Source organism: Tenrec ecaudatus, chromosome 12 (genome assembly GCF_050624435.1).
Source record: "Tenrec ecaudatus isolate mTenEca1 chromosome 12, mTenEca1.hap1, whole genome shotgun sequence".
NCBI classification, from domain to species: Eukaryota; Metazoa; Chordata; class Mammalia; order Afrosoricida; family Tenrecidae; genus Tenrec; species Tenrec ecaudatus.
This window is the reverse complement of record NC_134541.1, coordinates 24701120-24723482: the sequence shown is the minus strand read 5'-3', so window position 1 is coordinate 24723482 and position 22363 is coordinate 24701120. Positions and strand designations below refer to the sequence as shown.

Genomic DNA, 22363 nt, shown 5'->3' with positions numbered 1-22363 from the left:
AGTGAGGTAGTAGTCGAAAGAGATTTGACTCTGGATATCGGTCGGCAACAAAGCCGGTGAGGACAGGAATCAGATGTCTGCTTCTAGAACCTTGTGGCCACAAGTAGGTGTGGGGGAGAATAGAGGGATCGTGGTCTGGGGGACTCTTTAGTTTAAAGTGCCTGTCAGACAAGAGAGTGGAGAGAGCAGGTAGACAGCAACACAGCCATGGGGCTGGGTGGGATCATCAGGAGAGTGGAAAGTTCTAGAACTGAATCATTCCAGCATTAGGAGATCTAGAAAATGAAGAGGTGGGAGATACAAATGGGGGAAAAAATGAAACAAGCATCCAAAACTGTATCTGGGTTCACAGTAGAAAAAGGGTATTGATTATGGCTTTCCTTAATAGTCAACTGACTTTGGGATTTAGATATATTTTTATATAAGTGGGAATTAGGGTTGGAATTTTGCCTCCCAAAAAAATCTTTGTTGCAAATCCTAACCACTTTGTGCCCCTGAAAAACCTGCATTGTCGATCCTAACCTATGTGCCTATGGTTATAATACCTGTGGGAGTCAATTTCTCTGTTGTGTTCTCGAGGCAGGATCGGTGTAGAGTGTGTCATGAGTCCATCTCGTTTGAGATAGAAAAGAAATGGAAAAGGCCAGCGAGCAGGCAGAGAGGGGAGATAGAGGCCACACCACATGAAGATAGGCAAAGAGCCACCAAGCAGAGACCTTCCCCCAGAGCCAGCGCTCTGAATGTGGGCTCCTAGCCTCTTCATCTCTGAGAAGATCCATTTCCGTGTATGAAATCTACCCACGATGGTATTTCTGTTACAGCAGCACGAGATAGCATGAGACAATAGGTATATCTGTGAAGATGTTTTTCAAACAGTTTTCAAAAGGACTGTTTGTTGCCTTGCTCTTAAAGCAGGTTATTTCAGAATAAACTTTACTCTGCCATGTCTCTATAAATAGACTTCTGCCACCTCCATGTCAAGGTCATTATTCCTTAAGAAAAGAATCTCTTTAAAACTGAAGCCTATAACACACCCTTCAATTACCTTCTTCTTCCCAGGTAGGGGAATAGACTTCATAATAAAAGCCCTGAGCCGTTGTGAGCTCAGAAAGCACTGTTATTAGGCCTTTAAACGTGCAGTGGGGGTGTTGGCTGCCCCAGAATGCAAGTGATAGCACTGGGCCCCTGCCATAGCTCTGATGGGATTCTTCGGTATTTGCCTGGGGACGTTAGAAGGTAGTTTAAGGATTTGGCAGAACAAGTCTTATTTGTTCATTATTTTGCCCATCTCGTGGCTGATATTTATATTCCATTCAGAGGCTATTTCTGTAAATGGGGGATTTGTTTGAGATTCCACTGTAGACACACACACACACACACACACACAAATCAATTAATTCTGGGGATAATAGAAATTCTTACTTAGTTCTAATTCACTTGCTCAAGTTGTCCTTGAGGAAATTGTCCCTTTTGAATATGTTTCTGGTGCAGCGTGTGCAGATCAGTTCAGTTTTCCAACAACACAATCTGGGTTCTTGTCTGATTAATCAATAACAACACTCAGAGAAGGCCCACTTACTCCTCCGAGAGAGGCCGCCTCGGCTTAAAGAGAGGTAAGTACTGCTCTGATCTCAGCGTGTCCTCTCTTCTCCTTCCCAACCCAGAGCATGTCTGTTCGATCCTGGCCTCCCTCCTGCGGAATCTGAGAGGGCAGCAGCGGACCCGGCTGCTGAATAAATTCACCGAAAATGACAGCGAAAAGGTGAGCGCTTGTCTGGCTGTAAGAGCGGGACCGGGGCTGGCAGGGACCGAGGGCTCTTCTTGCCTGATGTAGTTTGAATGGTGCTGGAGGCATGTCCTGCCCTCCAATTTCTCCTCCATCATCTGAGCCCATTGCTTTGCGTCTCCCAAGTATTCTCCCTCTCCTCTCAAAATGCATTCCCTTGGGAGGGATAGTGCTTTAAGGTGGTCTCACCTATCCCCTTCAGGTGGGGGGTGACCTAGTCTAACTCTGTCAGGGGAGAGAATGGCGCCCACAAGACAAAACTTCTGTTAGGAGCTTGGCCCTGGGATTCACACAGCGGGGCTTGAACCCCTCTTGCTACTTGTTTTTTGTCATTACAGAATACATTTTTATTTCATGGTACAAATGAAGTGGAAATTTAACAAAGAAGACAGGATTAAAAGCACTTTACATGTAGCAACAGAAAATGTAAACGTCAAACAATAGCCTTAATGCAGATAGTATTTAGGCTTATAGTACAACAGAAAGAACACTCTCCCTTGTACCTTACCCACAGACATCATTTAACAGGTAACACTGGATTGTGTGGCTCTTCCGTTGGAGCTAAGTGCCACTCTCAGCCTCACTGTCCCCGACCTCATGGGGGGTTACTTGTTGGGCTGCTAACCAGCCCATTTGGAAACCACCAGCTCCTCTTCAGGACAGGCTTTCTATGCCTGTGAAGAGCCACAGCCTCAGAAACCCACCGAGGGCAGTCCAGCCCTGCCTGCAGGGTCAACTGTGAATCAGAATTGACTCGATGGCAGTGAATTTGGTTTGGGGCTTGGATGCGTGACTTCCATGGCTGTGGGTTTGCGTTTGAGGAGTCAGTGAGATGAGGATCTAATGGAGCTCTTGCTGGGTGGTGCTGGTGGAAATAAAAATGCTGGTCATAAAATGGTAAAGCCAGCCCTGGTCAAACCAAGACAGCTGGGAATGATGGCAGAAGCGAGACTACATGAGGAGTTGGTATTGTCTAGCATGCTAAGCCACAAGGCTTTCAGGGCCAGAAGCGCTGCCATTTTTTGAGTGACTGCTATGGATTGGTAGTCATAGGTGCCTCTTATTTGGGGGTCCTATTGATTTGTCCCTGGGTAGATATGATTCAAATTTGGATCAGTGGAAGAGGAAGGCCCTCAGTGAGCTGGACCTGGACCGTGGCTATAACACCCGGCTCAAGGGCAGCAGCAATTGAGGGGGTTACCCGGGAGCTTCTCCCTTCTGCCTTTCCTACACAGCCTACTGTGAGTAGCACGGACTCGCTGCACCCAACAAGAACAACAGGGTTCGGGTTTAAGAGTTCAGGGAATATTTTTGCTTTGAGGGCATTAGTTCAGGATTGTCTAGTCGTTATTTGAGGGGTTTGGTTTTTGGTGTTTTTTTTTTTTTTTTTTTAGGGTAAGGCAATAATGGATGTGAAAATACTTTGAAAATTGAAACATAGATCAGGTTTACAGTCGCCATTTTTAGAGCGCTTGGGCAGTCTTCCTGGACTGTCTGCTGTCGCGTGGAAGCAGCATCAGTTATTAACCAGTATCAGCTCCTGGGTAAATATCAGCGTTGCCAAGAGCCACACTGGTGCCAGCCTAATAAAAAAAGATAGGTCAGAAATCTGGGCTGGCTTCACGCTGCTTCTTCAGTCTCTTACAAGTCTTGGGGAAATGGAAGCCCTCCAAGCCACAGAGTGCTCCCCCGGCTGTGTCAGAGCAGGACTCTTGCCAAGTTTAAAACTGATTTTTAAGTTATTGCTGAGCAAAAGTAGTAGATATTCTTGTTGTTGCTGTGGTTGGCTTTCTCTCTTCTTTTTTTTTTTTTTTTGCTGAAGGAATTTTCATGTACTCTCTTCTGACTCAAAAGCAACCAAAGAGATTTCACTCAGACTTTACAAAATGAAGTACAGTCTGCTCTGAGGCAGATTCTGAACATGAAAGGTTTCGGGTTGAGAAAAGGGACGTCTGTAGCGTTCTGAAGTGACTGTGGAGTGTATGGCTTCAAGCCCCTTGTCCCTGGGGAGAAGGGACTTGCGGGTTTTTTATTTATTTATTTTTGTTTTTAACAAGCGGAGTCCCCAGGGGGCCTCAGAGGACTGGGGTGCTCGGATGTCTTTGGGGGCCAAGCCGGCGTGCAGGCTGCCTCCTCCGCCCTGAGAGGCTGCTTGGTGCCGGGCCCGGCTCTTTGAGGTGCTCCTGCGGGGGGGGGGGGGGGGTTGCCCTGAGCAAAGCTGGCCTGCTGTCAGAGTGCTCTGGGGCCTCCCGTTGCAGGGAGCGGCGGGGAGACGACGAGAAGTGCCACGGTTCCCTTCCAACCCCCTCTTTCAGGTTGACAGGCTGATGGAGTTGCATTTTAAATACCTGGATGCAATGCAGGTGGCTGACAAGAAGATTGAAGGGGAAAAGCACGTATGTATCTTTTCCTTGCTGCGTGTTTTGTTGTTTGCTTGTGTTTAGCCTGTGATGGTGCTTCAGGTAAGCACTTGGGTGGCAAGTCCGTTTGCCGGTCCGTAGCTCACACACCCTTGTTCTATGGCCTGGCTGCGGCCCCCTCCCCGTGTCAGCGCTCTCCCCCTCCTGGCCTCCTTACCTTGGGTTTGGACCACATGTCGCCCTGTTGGCCTCGTGCAGTGGCGGGTGGAAGAAGCGCTCTCTTCCCGGTGTTCTTGTTTGTCTAGAGGTGGCTTCTGGAAGTCATCTCTTGCCGCCCTTGTGCCCACTGCTGGGTCCCAGGCTCGCTCCTCGCCCCACAGGACAGGCCTCTGCTCCGCTGTGCCAGAGCACAGCAGGTGACGGCATGCAAGAGCCGTAGCTGCCCTTGGGCAAGAAGCTGTGCGGGATCGATGTACGTCTGACTAAGGACTCCCCAAATGGGGGCACTCAGAGGAAGGAGGGAACTGAAAGGTTCCCTCATTTGTGGGGGGCTCAGATGCTGCAGCAAAACGTGCCCCCTGGCTCAGAACGATATGCTCAGGCCACCAGCTATGGGCGGAGCCCTGTGCCTTGGGAGTCATACTAGCAGGTGCCCTCAAGCGCTGCCTCCAGCCAGGGCGAGAGCCTGGCGTTTGTGGGGAGAGAGTGACTCAGGGGTCTGTGTCCTGTCTCTTCTCACCCTCCACCACCACCATCACCAACCCCCTTGCTCAAAATATGCCTTCCATTAAAACGAACTCTGATGGGCTGGTAGCTGTGTGCCTCGTTCCCACTTTGGACAACCGTGTCGCTCGTCCTTGTGGTTTTCCTAGGATCCCTCAGCCTTGTAAGTCCTCAGGGGCTTGTCGGTTGATTGGATTGGCTGGCTGGGCCTGCCTTCTTTCCTACAGGGATTCTGCTGGCAGATAAAAGGCAGAGGCTGTGAATCCTGAGGCCCGACTTCTTTCATTCCATGTGCCCGACCCTCTTGGCTTTGTTCTTTGAGTAGAAGTGCCTTCTCCATCATTTCTCCCCTCTACAGCAGCATGGGTGTGATGGACACTTAATGACTGTCCGAGTGCCAGCGTAATATATTCTTTCTCTTTGTCTGAATGATAATTAGAAACAAATTGAAATGTCCCTCTACTTTTATCAGGGAAAACTCATTAGAACTGATTGGCGCCCCCTCTCTGCCCTCCCTACACACACACACACACACACACACACACACACACACTGTTGTCTGCTGAAGATTTGGAAGGCTAGGAGGGCATCCGACATGAGCCAGAGGTCAGATGGATTTTAGTGTGGGCCCCACCACGAAACCACTGCCAGCCGAGGCTTGGCACTTGGCCTCAAGTCACCTCGGTTTCGTCGCTACAACTGGTATTACTTCCAGCAACTGAGCTCCAAGGCCCCCACCGCTTAATTCCTTCCCGTAGTTCCAGCCGAACAGCCTGTGGCACACCTGCCATTTGGGGACAGTCGAGCAGATGGAAGGAGAGGTTGCTGGGGGGTCGAATTGTCTTCTAGAAAAGGAAGGAGCAACCTGGTAGAAAGGCTGTGCGTGAGGGGAGGGCCCAGCTAGCCCTGGGTTTGAGTTCCAGCTCCACCAGACCTTGGACAATGGGGTAACCTTCCTAAGCCTTGGTTTTCTCATCTGTGAAATGGGACTAGGGACCCATCCCTTGTTGGGAAGGTTAATGGAGATTGAGTGTGATGTGTGTCAAGCAGAAGCTGCTGCTGCTGCGGGGTCATTCTGGCTCCCACTGGAACTCTGTCTCACTTTTAAGGAGACCTCTCCCCAGCGCGTGCTCCCAGAAGGCGCCCCTCTAAACGACTCCCTTGTTGGCACTGCCCGACACTTTGTTTGTGGCACAGCTGGATGGACTCCAGTTGGAGAACGGGACTGGGTCCGCTGCTAGCGTCTGGGAAGCCTGGCCTGCTTCCCGCAGGATTATTGAAGAGGGTGTGAGATTGACAGAGAGAGAGGAGGCGCAGCACCACTGTGAGCATCTCGGGGCCTCAGTGTGCCCCCGGCGCCAGTGCCCCTGCCATGCCCGACAAGCATCTGTCTCCTGCATGCCAAGGCCATTTTGCTGGGCCCTGGCAAGCGCTCCGAGGCCATTAGTGCTCAGCAGCATCAGTGTTGCTCAGAGCGCGGGGGCTGGGGGCGGGGATGCATTTGTGAGCGCTGTTTGCTGCCAGCACTTACGGCTGCTTCCTGACAGATGAAGCCGCCTCACAGGTGGAAAGTGACTCAGGACAAACCGGTCTTCCGTCCCCACCTCCCCTTCGAGCAGTCCAAAGCCAGTGTATCTTCTCACCCCACCCGTCTGAAACCTGGGGTCTTCCGCCCCCAGGGAACCGATGAGCCAATTGGGTTTTGACTTGGATGGAGCACTGGCTTCTCAGGCATTTCGATGAATGTCATCACCTGTCCAACCAGCCCTGAGTAAGTGTCCCCCCCACTACCGGGTGTGCAGCAGGGATAGCCCTTGGGCAGTGACCGTGAGACTGGGGTCAGGTGTTGACAATATGAGCGGCTCCAAGCCACCTCTCCCCCGTGAACTTCAGACTTCCTGGGCACAGTGTGAGGGCCCTGTGGTTTGCCGCTGGCTGAGATTCACTGGCGAGAACTCGGTCATTTGGCCGATATTGACCAGTGTCTGCTCTTTGCTAGGCACTACGCCAGGCCCTGGCCTGGCGTACGGGTAGACATGCAAGGGAGACAAAGCCCAGCATGGTGCTACTGGCCAGGGCAGAGGGAAGCCAGGGAGACGTTGACTCAGCCCGAGGCACCTCGAGTCAAGCCGGGCCGATGAGATGGGGTGCTTCCCATCTCCATTCTCGGGAGGAGCAGGTGCACAGTGGGGCGGCGCCAGGGAGCCAAGGGAGGCCAGCGTTCATAGCAAGTTAGATTCCAGAGCAGGGGCTGGACGCACTGACTGACACCCTGTCTGCTTCCTCGCTAGTATTCTGTTACGTTTTTCACACTCACACACCTCAATAGGTGCACTTTGCGACATTTGGTGGCCTGTGAGTGCGTCTCGCAGGGCACCTGGTACAGCGGGGATGGTCAGAGACCCTGTTGTTTTCTCTCTCTGCAAGGATATGTACTTGCTCGTGTCTCAGTCTCCATTCTCCCCCATGGCAAGAGTGCGTGATCTGGCTCCTCCCCACTCGCGAGCGCCCCTCCCTCCACATCTGCTGCTCTCTCCCGGTCTCAGCTTGGTGTCCTCCTCAGAGAGGCTAGCCGTCACTGCAGCGTGGGAAGGAGCCCCTCCCCCATGCAGCTGTGTGACATGTCAGTATTTTATGTGTCTGTTTACCCTCTGTCTGTGGGGACTGTAATCGCTCTTGTTCATCATATTCTTAGGGCCTGACACTCTGTACATGCAGGGCCAGTGCTTGGTACATGAAAGGAACATTTGTCCAGGCTAAGGAAGATAGAGTCACCCTGGGCTTTCCGCATTATTCCTTCACGCTCTCTCTTTAAAAGAATTGTATGTATCTTGTTGTTATTGAGAGGACACACCGCACAGCATGCACCACTTCAGCCGTGTCTGCATGTACAGCCGTGACCTTGATTCTGTTCCTCCGGTGGTGCCCCCATTCCCACCACCGTTTCCAGCAGCCTGGGCATTGCTCTTGTCCACGTGATCCCACATAGCTCATTCTTAAAAGAGCATTCCGTGTTCCGTGCTGCTGTTTTTGCAAACTGTACAACCCCTCCTGTGTTAGTTTCCTGCTAGAGAGTGCCATCGCGCTCAGGGAAGCCGTATTTTAGTAGTGAGGTGAAGCTCTTGTTGAGTTTTAAGTTTTTAGCCTGTCCCCACTAGTTACTCAAGCACATGTCCCGGGCAGATCTGGCAGCTGTTCATAGAGGCAATTAGTGGTGCATCCTGTAGCCTCCTCTTCCTGATTCTCCTTCCTCCCTCACCCATGCCAATAGAGACGATTGTGCCGTGGGTGGCTGCACGTCAGCCTTCAAGACCCCAGACCCTTTGCAGCAGACTAGGAAGTAGCACTAGACACATTATTCAGCCCGTGAACTGAGACGTGAATCCGTGGCGCGCAGCCTCCGAACCAAGGAATCAAACCCTAAAAGATCTTTGGTTGTGCAGAAGCAGCCTCAACAGCTGCTCTTCCGTTGGTGTTATGGTTGTCGTCTGTCACACTGACTGACCCGCCTTTGCTCACTCGACTTTCCAGAGGTGTACCGCTTGGTTCACCGCCATCATGGTACTGGGCTGCACGGTAGCTTGATTGGTGATGGGTTGACGCGGCTTTCACCTCATTGTGAATAGCTGCAGTGAACATTGGTCTGCGGGCCTTGTTTTGAGCCTCCACTTTGAGATCTGGGGGTGCGGGGTATTTCTACATAGCAGTGGGGTGGCTGGGCTGGGCGAGAGTGTGTTCTGTTCGTCAAGGAGCCGCCACGCTTTTCCACGGCGGCTGGACCATGTGATCCTCAGCAGCAGAGGCTAAGGGTCCGAATTTCCCCATACGCTCATCAGTATTTGACATGTCCTGGGTTGGTCGGTTGCCATCCTGATGGAGGGATACTGCTTCTATTTTTGATTTGCATCTCTCTGAAAGCTAGTGGCCGTGAGCATCCCTCGCTCTTTGTTGTCTCTAAGTTCAGTGATACCAGTTCTGTGGCCTAACTGCGGCAGTGTTCAGTAAGGCAGAATACTCCTCCCTGGCAACATCTGGGGACAAACTGATGATGATTTGACACACGTCGGGCGGGAATCTGTGACTAGCAGAGCCCTCCAAGTCTGGGCAGCAGCTCCCTGCTTTCATGTGATATTCAATATCTGTGAGGTTTCAAGGACAAAGTGCTTGGACATACCCTAAGGGCTGCCAGTTAACAAGCTTTGACCTGATCTTTTAAAGGGCATGTAATCTGAAGACTCTTCTGGTAAGCAGCCGTTCTCCGCGATCGGTAAATACCCAGGATGCTTGTCTCAGCAAATTTCGCCCAACTCCCAAACAGCACAGCCGGTTGTTGGGAGACATCCTGGCCTCTCATGGGCTCTTCCTGGCTTCTGTGTAGAGTGTGTGCAGGTCAAGTGTACAGAGCATGCCTGGCCTCTGACTGTCAGCTAGACGTTAATTATATAGGCGCTGGCAGGGAATCTTCTCTTTTTCCTTTTAAATAAAATCTCATTGAGATTTGGGTGAAAATTTGCACAGAAAATTAGGTTCTCGTTGGACGATTTCTACACACAAATGGTTCAGTGACGTAAGTTGCATGTGCCACAATGTCTCAGAGCCCTGATGGCTACATAGTGGCTACAAGTTAGACTGCTAACCACAAGGTCAGCAGTTTGAAACCAGCCACTCCAAGAGAGAAACATGGGGCTTTCTACTTTCGAAAGAGTTCATCGCAAAAACCGCACAGGGGCTGTTCCGATCTGCCTCTAGGGTGGCGCTGAGCCCGCTTAGTGGCAGTGAGTGGGGTTGATCTGGTCACTGGGTCTCAGCATTCTCCTTCATGTGTCCAGGTCACACCCTTCCTACTCCTACAGTTCCTTACTCCTGTCTTCTCACCACCTTCTTGGTGACTTTTGAGTCATTGTTGACTTTGTCCTTTTTGGTCTGATCCTCAGGACTTTTAAGTAAGTAAAAATGCTGACCTCACAGGCGGCATCCTTCATTGTGTGCCATTCGCTGTGTTGCTAGAAGGTGGTCTCGGGGGGCAGGCTCAGTTCTGGGGTGAAAGAGGCTCTCAGGATGAGAGGCTCAGGGAGTCCTCTCTTCTCTACTGTACCACTTTGTCTGGATTTCTTACTTTTTAAAATAAGAATTGGAATTCTGCTCCCTGTTTTCCTCCCATTCTGCCAGGCTCCTCTTATTGGGTGGCTGGTCAGAACAGGCATCAGCCAGTTCTCCCAGTCTCCTCGTAGATGAGATCGTGGCTCTAGTAGACTTGTGTCTGCCCTGAGCTCCTGGCTCCGATGGCCTCTTGAGCGCGTGCACGTTTAAGGCCCCAGGCACTCCTCGCGCACAGGGATTTCTGGGAGCCCGGCTTTCCCTTTCTTAGTTCCTGAGGAAATTATACTCAGCAGGTTGATTCAATAAAATGTGTTCTCACCACGTACTTTGCACTATAATGACTTACAAATTGCATGCTAATTTTGCCACAGCTAAATCATCCCAGGCCTTATTCCTGGAGAGAGAAAGATGGACTCCTTGTAATGAACCAGTATCCACAGGACTTGCCGTCTTAAGCAAAGGTGCACTCTTAGCATTGGAGACGCCTTCCCCAGGCTTGATGGAAATGAGAGGGGGTGGTGTGCAGGCGGGCATGGGTGGGCTGCATGGTCCTGGAGCCCCAAGGGAGGCAGTGGACAGTGAAAGGGTGGGGCTGCCATTGATTTTTCTGCTCAAGGTGCAAGCAGCCTCTGAAGCAAGCTTGGGAAAGGGAATCCTGCTGAGAGCTCCTCTCAGCTCTCCTCTAAAGCAGTGCTTCCCGAGCTCCCCCAGCCTGGGGATGCGCCAGGCTGCAGCTGACAGCCCGTGGAAGCTAGTGATGGGCCGTGCCGGGGCCTCCTGGGGCTTTCTCTTCAGCCCTCCTTGCTACCCACTCCCCCCGCCCTACACATCCCTTCCCCCAGTGAGTGAGATGCCAGAGGACCTGAGTCTGGTCCCTGAACTCCGTTTCTGATCCGCTTTCAGTGGCCTGCATGGCTCCACCCTGCTGCCCTCACAGGCCTGGTAAGATGGGTCCTCCCAAATCTGACTCCCATAGAGCTATTGGATGTGGCCCCGCAGGGGTTGCTGGCTTAGCTGGTCCCAAACCAGGCCTCTGTCATCTCTTCCCCCTCTCTCCACCCCACCCCCCAGTCTCCTCTGACCAGACCATAAACCTGGCCATCACCTTTTGGCCCCTCGCTCCCCCTGCTACCACACATCCTCCCGGCAGGTATGGTGGCTCTCTCCCCTGTTGTTATCGGCCTCACTTACACTCGGCTGTTCCCATCTCTCTCTCTCTCCCTCCTCTGAGCAGTCTCCCTGTTTCTGGGTTTGTCCCCTTCAATAATGCCGCACCCCTCTTAAACACAATGCGCGTGCCTGTGCCTTCCCAGCAGATGCCCAGACTCCCGCCTGCCACTCACTGCCTCCCTCACCACCCCTGGTCCTGGGGGTGTGATGCCCCCATTGTGCTTCCCTAAGGCCTGTGGGCTGCAGCTCCCTGCCTCGTGCCTTCCTCTCCTCCCACGGGCTAAGCCCACCAGCCAGCCAGTGGGCAGGCTCTTTGTGTGACACAGCAGCTCCTGCAGGAGCGTGTGCCCATGGCCCCTCTCAGGGACACCCCCCACCCCCCCACACACCCCCATTGTGCCCTATATGACACAGCCTTTTTTAAGACCATGGGCCCCAGAGCCAGCCTGCATCGGGTCAAGCCCTATGTCTGTCTCTTACTAACAGGGTGGTCGTTAGCAGGGTACTTAACTCACTGTGCTTCTGTCTCCTTGTTAGGAAAAGGTGGAGAATTGTACCTAGCAGGTAGCGTTTCAGAGATGGTTAAAATAATTAATACAGACGAATTGCTAAGAACAGTTCCTGTCACAAGGAAGACCGCCATCTGTGGCGGCTCCCGTGAGTCGCCCCGCCTGCACATGTTCTCTGTTTGCCCCTCCAAAGGGATCCAGCTCTTCACGGTCCGCTGTGTCCCCACAGGGACCGCGGTTTGCTGGCCTTGTGTTCCGCTGGCTGCTGTCATAGAGGTCCTGGTTCTCTCAAGGCTGGCTTCTCTGTTGGCCAAGTTCAGATCCTAATTATGGACTTTTTTAAGTAAGTTGAGCCACTTGCACACCTGTAATGGAAATGTCACGGTGACAGAGAATGAGCGTGGGTTAGAGTACCACTCTGCCACGAGCACAGTGTTCCCCAAGGAAGGCTTGGCCCCTTGAGCCCTCCATTTTGGGCTCCTGTACCCGGACAGTGGAAATGAGTCTCGGCTCCCTTGCAAACAAAGGCTTGGCCTGAGATCCCCAGGTTCCCTTAGTGCCGTGTCCCGTCCCCCCCCCCAAAAAAAAGTCCCTATTGCTACTTCTCCAGCCTCAACTGTCCCCAGCTGCAATTGAACACAGAAGCCTCTAATCAAGGGAAGCTACCAGCCTGCCTTGTGGACACCTTTTGGAGGCAGACTTGATTTCAAGGCTGGTATTTTCTGCCTGGTGGGGGACTCCAGACAGTCCCCTGTCGGAGCAGGAGGGTGGGTGGGACTTCATGTCTGGGCCCCAAGAAGGATTCCCTTCGCTTCACTGCAGCCTCTCTAGGAAAGGCTCCTTCCTTCAGCGAGGGCAGCTCCCTACTGGCAGGGCAGGTGAGAAATGCCTCCTGGGGCCTTGCCACCCCGGAGAGGTGGTTGGTGCTGCTGCTGCCAGGCTGCCGCCGAGACAGATTACCATTGAAAGCGCGATGTGACTGCGGGAGGGCAGACACGCACCCCACCCCCACACCCCAGCCTGCAGGAATGGCACCTTGGCCCTCCCGGTCGGTCCTCTGCTTGGAGATGAATCTGTTTGTTTTAGCAGCGCCCAAACAGGCGGCGGCCGCTGCTGTGAATTGCAATCTGCTCGACTTAATGTACCATTCACAGAATTACCACCAAGTTCTTCTAGCCTCCTCTTATGGAATGGACAAAACATAGCCCGGGAGTCTCTCTCCTTTTAATCTTTTCTTTTTTGTTTAACTCCCCCAAATTGTGTGTGGAATTTCTTGGTGCAATGATGGGGCTTTTGGTGGTGGTATTGGTATTGGTTTGGGTTTTGTGGTTCCCTTCCTTTGTAAGTTTCTTTTGTTTGCAAGCAAGAGACGGGCCAGGGAGGAAGGTGGCCATAGCCAAGTGTGACTGCTTGGCCTGGGCCCCAGCTCTGGCAGAAAGGACTGCCCATCTCTGTGCTCCTCGGCAGGTAGCAGGAGGGGTCTGTAAAGCAGAGACTTGCCCCTTCTGCGAACTAGCAAAACAGGCACAGCCATGGATCCGAACTTGTGTAGGTGTCTTAGCCTGTCCCCACTCTTACTCCACCACATGATCTCTGGCCTTAGAAAGAGTCAAGCCTCAGTTTCCCCACCTGAGAGTGAGAACGATAACCCCCCTGACCTCCAGAGGGACCTTGTTGAGGGAGCAAGCGCTGAGCACAGGGTCCCGGGGGCTGCAGAAGGTGTGTGGAGGAAGGAAGGGGACTCAGAGAACAGGATTCTCCCCAAGCGTTGTGAAGCCCCCTCGCGGTGAGGACTGGCCAATGTTGCTTGTGTCGTTTGTCCGTTGTTCCGGCCATCTCTTGCCAGGCAAAGGAGCAGGCAGGAAAGGCGTAGACGTGTCCGGTGGTAGGCACTGGGCAGACGGACACTGAGGGCACACAGGAGGGCGGGCGCCCGGCTCAGGAGAGGGAGGGGAAGTGCCGAGTGTGGGTTAGAGTTGTCACTGCCTTCCTTCGCTCTTCTCCGTGGCGCGAGGAGAGTGAATTAATCGGTGGGAGACTTGTGCTAGATCTTTACACCCTGTCTTGTTGCAAACACAGTTGGGTGTGTCTAGAGGCTCCCGTTGTGTGGTGCGTACACCGCCACGTTGAGGAAGTGATGGGATTCTTGGGGTTTCTCTTCACTATCTGATTGGCATGAACCCTCACTTACATGCCCACGTTATTTTAAAACGGACTTTCTCGTTTAGCAGCCATTTTTGGGGTGGTCTCTTTGTCACGGGGAGGCTGAGCTAATTGCCATCACTGGCCACCTTGAGATGGAGCCCTGTCTTCAGCACGGGCTTCTCTCCCGGTGGCTCTTGTGGTTCTCTGGATCCAGCCTGTATCCGTCCATTGCAGAACTCCATTGCCTCTGGCTGCAGAGGTCATTTGCCAGAGCGGACCTGCTGGAAGGAACCTCCGTGAGCCCCAGAGCGGGGAAGACGAATGTGGGGCACCCTGTCACTGCTGACTGACTTCAGGGCTCTCCCACCGTTTCCCACCAAGTGCTCTGCAGCCGCTGCAGCGGCTAGAGCGGGCACTCAAGATGAGCCCTGCGTGCCTTCCCTGGTCTCACTCGCGCTTACATTCTCACACAAGGAGAGAATCAAGAAGTCAGACGGCTTGCCTGAAGGCACTCATAAGTTGGTATTAGAGCTTGGATCTGACTTCATTGGCTAAGTGTTCTGATCCAACCTTGGCAGACGAACGTGTTTGTAGAACTTAAACTTCCTGTCTGAGAGTGTCCCCGTTATCTGGTTAACGGGAGCTGAGTGTCTTCTCTAGATCGGGTCTCTGTGTCCTGAGGAGATGGGGCTGCAGGGTGCACCTCAGTGTGGACTGGGTAACTCCATTCTCCTCTCTTGTGTAGTCATTTTGCAATGGAGCTCGCTGGTCAGTGGGGTATAATCCAGTTCATCCTACCACGGCAGATTGCAGATCCACTGGCAGATGGATTACTCGTGCCCAGTATTCAGGGATGATCTAGATCAGATGTCTTGTCTTCTTTTGGATCCTTTTTAGGTCAGAAAGAGTGGGTTTGGGGACAAGGGGAGATTCTTGATATTTGTTTTTTTGTTTGTTTGTCTTCACTTCCTAGAACTTTTATATTAATTTTCTATTACTGTATATACTCGAGTATAAGCCAAGTTTTTTCAGCACATTTTCCCCCTTTTTAAAAATCATTTCAATGGGGGCTCGTACAGCTTTTATCACCATACATCCATCCATTGTGTCAAGCACATTTGTACATTTGTTACCATCATCATTCTCAAAACATCTGCTTTCTACTTGAGCCCTCGGTATCAGCTCCTCATTTTCCCCCTCCCTCCCCCGCCCCAAGAACCCTTGATAATTTATAAATTATTATTATTTTGTCATGGCTTACACTGTCTGACGTCTCCCTTCACCCACTTTTCTGTTGTCCATCCCCCAGGGAGGAGGTCACATGTAGATCCTTGTAATTGGTTTCACCTCTCTACCCCACCTTCCCTCCACCCTGCCAGTATCACCACTCTCACCACTGGTCCTGAAGGGTTCATCTGTCCTGGATTCCCCGTTTTTCCAGTTCCTGTCCGTACCAGTGTACATCCTCTGGTCTAGCCAGATTTGTAAGGTAGAATTGGAATCATGATAGTGGGATGGGAAGAAGCAAGCATTAAAGAACTCGAGAAAAGTTGTATGTTTCTTCGGTACTATACTGCACCCTGACTGGCTCGTCTCCTCCCCGCGACCCTTCCGTAAGGAGATGTTCAGCTGCCTGCAGCTGGGCTTTGGGTCCCCACTCTGCACTCCCCCTCCTTCACAATGATAGGATTTTTTTGTTCATTGCTGTCTGCTACCTGATCCCTTCGACACCTCGTGATCACACAGGCTGGTGTGTCAGCACATTTTTTTAATGCTGAAAAAGCCCCCCAGTTTTTTGTGGTAAAATTAGGTGCCTGGGTTTACACTCGAGTATATGCAGTATTTCTTTCAAGGCCACATCCCAGCCAGAGGATCATAAGTGAATTGCACTGACGTCACTTTAGAATTTCTGATTCCCCTGAAGTCCCTTAGATGTCTAGCTCTAGTTCTTCGGACACAGACATCCAAGGAACCTTGACCTCGAGCAGTTTTGTATATGGTATCTTGGAACCAGAAAGTCACTCATTCCCAGTCAGTGGACCCCCCACATACATAGTAAGACAGGCAGGGGGTGAGGGATGAAGGTGACACCTGCCTTCCTCCCTCTGTAGGCTTAAAGACAATGTACCTAGAAGACGGTCTGTGTCTAGACCATCCCTCTTCCTCGTTTTCCATCAGCATGGTCCCTAAGCTTCCTGCTTCTTTCATTTGCCTTTCAACTTGGAGTTCACATTTGTGCTTGGCGGTCCCACAGCCAGTCAGCAGTGACATCCGGACCAGATAGGTGCTATCCTGACAGCAGTCAGCTTCTCGGCGAGCTAGCTTCTTTCTGTGCTGCGTCTGGAACTGTCACGGCAGAAACTTGGTCTTCAGAAACCAATCTCCGCCTCATCGTGTGCGCCTGTCTTGGAGAGGAGCTAACATCGTATCTCAGATCTGCATTTGGAAATTTCACTTTCAGATCATGAGGCGGGATGTCGAGCAATGAAATGGTGAATTGAATGTTGTCAGAGTCTTGACGTTCTGAGGACCGGGCGTGGGGGTGGGAGGCGGGTAGGGCAGCGCACCCTGCCCGATGAGAGGAAATCAGATGGTAGAGAAGAGTCTCAAAAAGGAAAGACCACCAGGGACCCTTGTTATCATTTAGTTAGAGGAAGTTCATTTCACTCGGCTCCTTCTTTGTTTTCCTGTTGTTGACCCTATAGGAAGGGCTGTCGGGAAGTTTGTGGACAAATTCTATTATCTTCTCATTTACTTTCTCCCCTTGTATGTCATCATGCCAACTGACCTTAGTGTCCCCTTCTTGAAGCCCCCTTGTATGTCATTATGCCAACTGACCTTAGTGCCCCTCGAGACCACAGTCCTGAGCCCCCAGGCCCAGCGACCCATTCCCTCAAGGTGCTCCGTTATGTCTGAGAAGTCTCTATCGCTCTGCCTGCTCTGTGTTTCCGGAATGCATTTGCAGCAGAGGCACCGAGGTCCCGTCACAGGTGCACTACCGCTCTCTCTCCCACACCCCTTCCGCCTGCGCGTCTGTCCACACATCTGCTCCCAGGTCACCAGGATGGCAGGAGTGGATGTAACCACGTGTACCTTGCATTCCTCTCAGCGTCTCCCTTGCCTCTGTCATTTGTCCCTGACCTCCCTCTTCTCGTACATCGTACATCACCCGCCCCTTCTCCCACCTTAACCCGGATTTGCGCTCTTGCCGCCTAGTAATTACCCCTCCATCCCTTAGCCATCCAAGAATGTTTCTTCCCTGTGGAAACCCTTTCAGGGCTCTTGACAATAGTGGTCTCAAAAGTCCCAGTATTTGCCCTTGAGCAATAGGCCAGTTCCAGTCAGCATGATGTCCCCAGGCTCCTCCGCGGGGTGAAGTGTTTCCCAGACTCCTGTTACTCTTAAACTTTCTACAGCACCCCACAGCGCGTCTGGGCCAGTCTCCCAGTGGGGAGCGTTCGGGTGGTTCCGTGCCGCAGTGAGTGTACTTTTATCCGTTCACATCATCGCGCTTATTTCTCTGGCCTTAGTAAATAAGCACCTACCCGTGAGAAATGTGGTTTTTGGGTTCTGTTTCCATCACGTTTATTTAGTTTGTTAACACTCCTTTTCTCTCTTTACTCCTGCCCCTGTAACCACTAATGAACTTTGATTTCTATACGTTTGCCACTTGTTGTCTAAGTGAGATCATACGATATTTCACAATCCATACATCCATCCATTGTGTCAAGTACGTGTGTACATTTGTTGCCATCATCATTCTCAAAATATTTGCGTTCAACTTCCTACAGCTCTTATAACAATCCATACATCAATTGTATCAAGTTTATTTGTATATATGTTGCCATCATTTAAAAAATCTTTTCTTTCTACTTAAGCCCTTGATGTCAGCTCCTCTCTCCCCACCCACACGCCCTGGTGAGCCCTTGATAAATCATTACTTTCATCTATTGCACCATGTGCTGTCTCCCTTCACCCATGTTTCTGTTGTTCATCCCTGTGGAGGGGGGAGGTTTATATCGCAGTCATTACTAACGGTTCCCCTTTCCCCCCACCTTCCCCCTCTCCTCATGGTATCACTACTCCCATTCATGTTCCTGAGGAGGTTTATCTGTCCTGGATTCTGTGTGTCAGAGCTCTTACCTGTACCAGTGTACATGTTCCGTCTGCCCATATTTGTAAGGTAGAACTGGGCTCATGATAGGTGAGCAGGGGTGGGGGAGGTATTAAAGAACTAGAGGAATGTTGGAATCCTGTGTGTTTTGTCGATGCTGTGCTGAATCCTGGCTGCCTCATCCCTTCCTTGTGACCCTTCTGTGAGGGAATGTCCAATTGTCTACAGATGGGGCTCTACTCTGGTCCCCCATCCCCCTTGTTCAAATATATATGATTCTTTGTTTTGGGTCTTCTGATACCTGATCCTTTAAACATTTCGTGATCACACAGGCTGGTATGCTTCTTCCATGTGGGCTTTGTTGCTTCCCTGCTAGATGACCACTTCTTTAACTTTAAGACCCCAGATGCTATAGCTTCTAATAGCTGGGCACCATCAGCTTTCTTCACCACATTTGCTTATGCACCCAGTTTGTCTTCAGCGATCGTGTCAGGAAGGTGAGCATCACATAATGCCAGGTTACTAGAACAAAGTGTTCTTGCATTGAGGGAGGCCTTGAGTAGAGGCCCAATGTCCCTCTGCTACCTTGGTACTTAAAATATAAATATACATAGACTTATGTCCCTATCGTTATATATAAATATATTTATATGTACATGCCTATATTTATACCTCTTTAAATGTCTTTTGCCTCCTAGTTCTTTCCTCTATTTCCTTTTACTTTCCTCCTGTCCCACTATCATGTTCGACCTTCATTCGGCTCTCAGTAATTCCTCAGCTACATTGCACTTGGTCAAACCCCACCAGGCGTTCTCCACCCTCCTCGCATCTCTTTTTGTTCCCTTGTCCCTGGGTTTGGTGTGATTCCATATATGGAGACATTTTTCAAACTCATATGTTTGGCTGGCTGATAGCACTTCCCTCATTTTTATCTTCACCTCTTCTACGTCATCAAATCGCTGCCCTCTCATGCCCCTCTTCATTTGAGGAGACAAGAAGCAGTAGCAAGAAGTAGCACAGAGCAAGATCAGATAGGTAAGGTGCACGGGGCAAGAGAAGCATGCTGGTTTTTTGCCAAAATTCTGCATACTGAGATGGCTGCATGAGCAGGTGCGTTGTCATGGTGGCAAAACCAGTCTCCCACCTGCCACAAATCAAGCCCTTTTATTGCACACTGTTATGCAATCTTTTCAGAACCTGTAAATAGAAAGCTCAAATAACAGTCGGACCTGGTGGAACAAATTCCAAATGCACTATCTCCTCACATCACATCGGTCTTGGGGGGTACCCCTTCATATAATCACACATGTATGTGTATGTCTTTTACATAATCTATAGATGTATAATTTCAGGAGAATGTGTATCAAGTCTTAAAGGAGACAAAGCCATGACACATCATCCGGGAAGGGAGGCCATTAGCATGAGCACATAATGGCACACCTCCGATCCTCCATTTCCTCTGAACAATCTTCATTGTCTTGCACAGACTTGGTTTACAGTTCTGGGCTCCCACGACCCTCTGTACAGTTGGAGAAGTCCATTATAAAACCCATTATTACATTTAAGAATAAATCACTTGCTCATGTTTGTCCACCTCATTAGATGTGAGCACTGCTGTCATACGGACTATTTTACTCATCTCTGCCCCACCCCAACCCCACATCACCCCGTGTCTGGCTCAGAGCCCAGGAGCGCCTTAGTGGCTGGATGGATGCATATGTTACACTCCAGGTCCCCATGCATGCAGCCTCTCAAGCCTCCAGCCTTACATTCATTCCTCTCCTTCGTAGAACAATATGGGGAGGCAGGATTGTTCATGCCATTTCAGCGGAGAAGAGACTCGGGCCAAAGCTGGTGACTGGCAGGACTGAGAGTCCTGGTCTGTAGCATTCTCGTCACTTTTCTCAGGCTGCTGCGGTGGCCTCCCAACCAGGCCCCACACCTGAGCCTTGATCTTTTCAGCTAGTGTGTCCCTCACACTGCCGGTGGCACGCCCTCACAGGTAGCAACAGGCTGCAGCCCACCTCCTGGAGTTTCCCCGGCAACCTTAGCCACCCAGGTCCGAGCGCGCACAGCTCCGAGCCACTCCTGTCTGCACCCAGCCTGGTTGAGAAGTGCTCTCTGAGCATCTGCAGGGTGAACAGCCCCGGCAGGGTGCTTCTGAGGGCGCCCAGACCAGTCAAATGCAGCTCCTGCTTTCAACGATGCCAAGGCAGGACATGGTGTTGCCATAAAAAAAAAATGGTCCGAATCCAGGACTTAGGGGTTTTAAGGATTGAAATAAGCCCCCCAAGTTTTGTAAGATGCGGCAGCCCATTTTAGACTTTACGGCAGAGGCTGGGAGAGCACCCACCTTGTGAGCAGGAGTGGGGATGGGAGGGCAGGCTGCGCTGTGTGCAGGAGTGCAGGCTGCTAGCAGCGAGGGCGCAGCAGCGGCGTTAGTACCATGCTGTGGACAAGGACTGGCCGCTCTTCTAAGGCGTTCTCTCTGCTGCCTCTGCCCGTCATGAGCCTTGAAACCAAAAGCCCCGTCCATCCAGGATGCCCGGCACCTTAAGCCCCTGCTGCCACGTGCACAGTAGAGCTCATCGGTGTGTACTGCACCGCGGTCTGGAAGGCACCACAGCATGACGAGAAGGTGTGCACTCGTGTGCACATTACCAAAGTGTGCCGCGGGGACACCGGTGAGCACGCACCCACCTGCTTACTCGGCTCAGGTGTCCCGACATCTTTCTCAAGGGCAAGATGTGCCGGTATATCCTTCCCTGTCTGGGACTCTTCCTCAGACGGCGGCCCACTACCAGGGCTGGCCCTCTGCTCCACGGTCCTTCTTTTTCCCCTGAGCTCAGCACTTTGCATGGACACACTCTCTCTCTCTCTCTCTCTCTCTCTCTCTCTCTCTCTCTCTCTCTCTCTCTCTCTGTCTCTCTCTTTCTCTTCCCCCCCTCCCCCCGCCCGTCTTCCAGGTCAGAGGTGATTCAGGGCAGATCCCTGTCCCGGGGGAGTCTCCCTTCGACCAGGGAGGTACTGGCCCCTGTTGGGGGTGGGAGAAACCTCTGTCAACAGCGCAGCACCCTGAGTGCTTTTGGCAGACGTGACTCCCCCGGAGTGAGGCTCCACGCTGCCCCCCTTCTCTCCCCAGCTGCTGAACTCGCCTGAATCCTGCAGCAGAACATTGTGAAGAGGATGGAATGAGAGGCCAGAAGGGCCCTCTGCTCTTAAACACCTTGGGCATCAGGCTCTCATGAGCATACTGGCACTGTGACCCAGTCACCATGGCTTCTCCATGAAGCTCGGGACTCGTGGCGGCAGCTGGCCTGGCCCCGCAGGGCCTGGCGGAAGGCAGCCCCGCCTTGCTTAGGCCGAAGCCCTCAGGAGGGAGGCAGAGAGGAGCCTTGTTCTGCTACAGGCTGGCCCCCGGGGCAAATAATGCAGCACGTTATCGCCGTCTAAATAGTCTCTGAAGGCCTCTCGTGGGAGATAAATGACCATAACAGCAAGTCCTCCGAGTTTGGGGAGAGCGGAAGGCACAGTCCCAAGGGCCTTTGTCAGTGACAGGTGCCCGCGTCGTCAGAGAGCCATGGCCACACAACGATTGATGGAAGGAAGAAACAGTAGCTTTTCTAAAAAGCGCCATGCAGAAGCCACTTGTCTTCTCAGAGCGAGTCCCCTGCCAGACCTCACTCCTGAGAGTGCCCCAAGCCAGCTGTCTTGCGTCCCTCGGTCACTGTGGGAGTGCTTGCTGAGCTGGGAGTGCAGGCCCAGCATTCAGTCCCTGCCTTCAGCCAGCTCCCGTCCACCTTCATAAACCCAGCCTGGGGAGACGGAGGGAATCGCTGGTGGCTGGGACAGTGGGTCGCGCCGTGCTGTGCAGTACAGTCGCTTTCCCTCAGGCTTACCCCCTCCAATGAGCCGTCTTAAGATCACAAGGAGAGGCTTGGTGGAAGAGCCCCAAGCTCACCGCCTCGGGTCAGTGAGTTGAAATCCAATTGATGGCAATGGATTGGGCTGGTCGATGCCAAGCCATAGAAACCCTTCAGGACATGGTAGACCTAGTCAATTGGGTTTCCGAGACTGCAGCTCGGCAGGAGAGTTGAAAGCCTCGTCTTTTCCCCACTGAACAGCTGTCTCCCATGGTTTCGAACTGCTGACCTTGCAGTTAACAGCCCAGCACATAACCACTCCACCTCCACGGCTCCTCTGTGGTAGAAGTAGTTTTTTAAAAAGTGGGACTGAAGGCCCCTTCCCTGGGAGGGGCGGCAGGCGGGTCCCTGCGGGAGAGAGGAAAGCTAGCTTGGCAGACCCGCCTGAAGACTCCACTGGCTGAGGTTCCCTGGTGGGGTGAGGAAGGCGGTCTGCAGTTGGCTGTGGTGGCGAGTGCCCGGTGCGTGCTTAGCGGGTGTGAAGGATGGCTCCATGAAGACTGTGTCCGAGCAATCTCCAGAGAAGAGCAGCT

At 52.0% G+C, this 22363-nt stretch overlaps 1 protein-coding gene across 1 annotated transcript in view; it reads left to right on the top strand.

The window, feature by feature from the left end:
- The window catches only part of CTNNBL1 (catenin beta like 1), a 160277-nt gene that overhangs the window by 128348 nt on the left and 9566 nt on the right, over window positions 1–22363 (top strand). The window contains exons 12-13 of the mRNA XM_075528770.1: window positions 1665–1762; window positions 4102–4182. Coding sequence (XP_075384885.1) covers window positions 1665–1762; window positions 4102–4182 — 179 coding nt within the window. The remainder of the gene's footprint in view (window positions 1–1664; window positions 1763–4101; window positions 4183–22363) is intronic.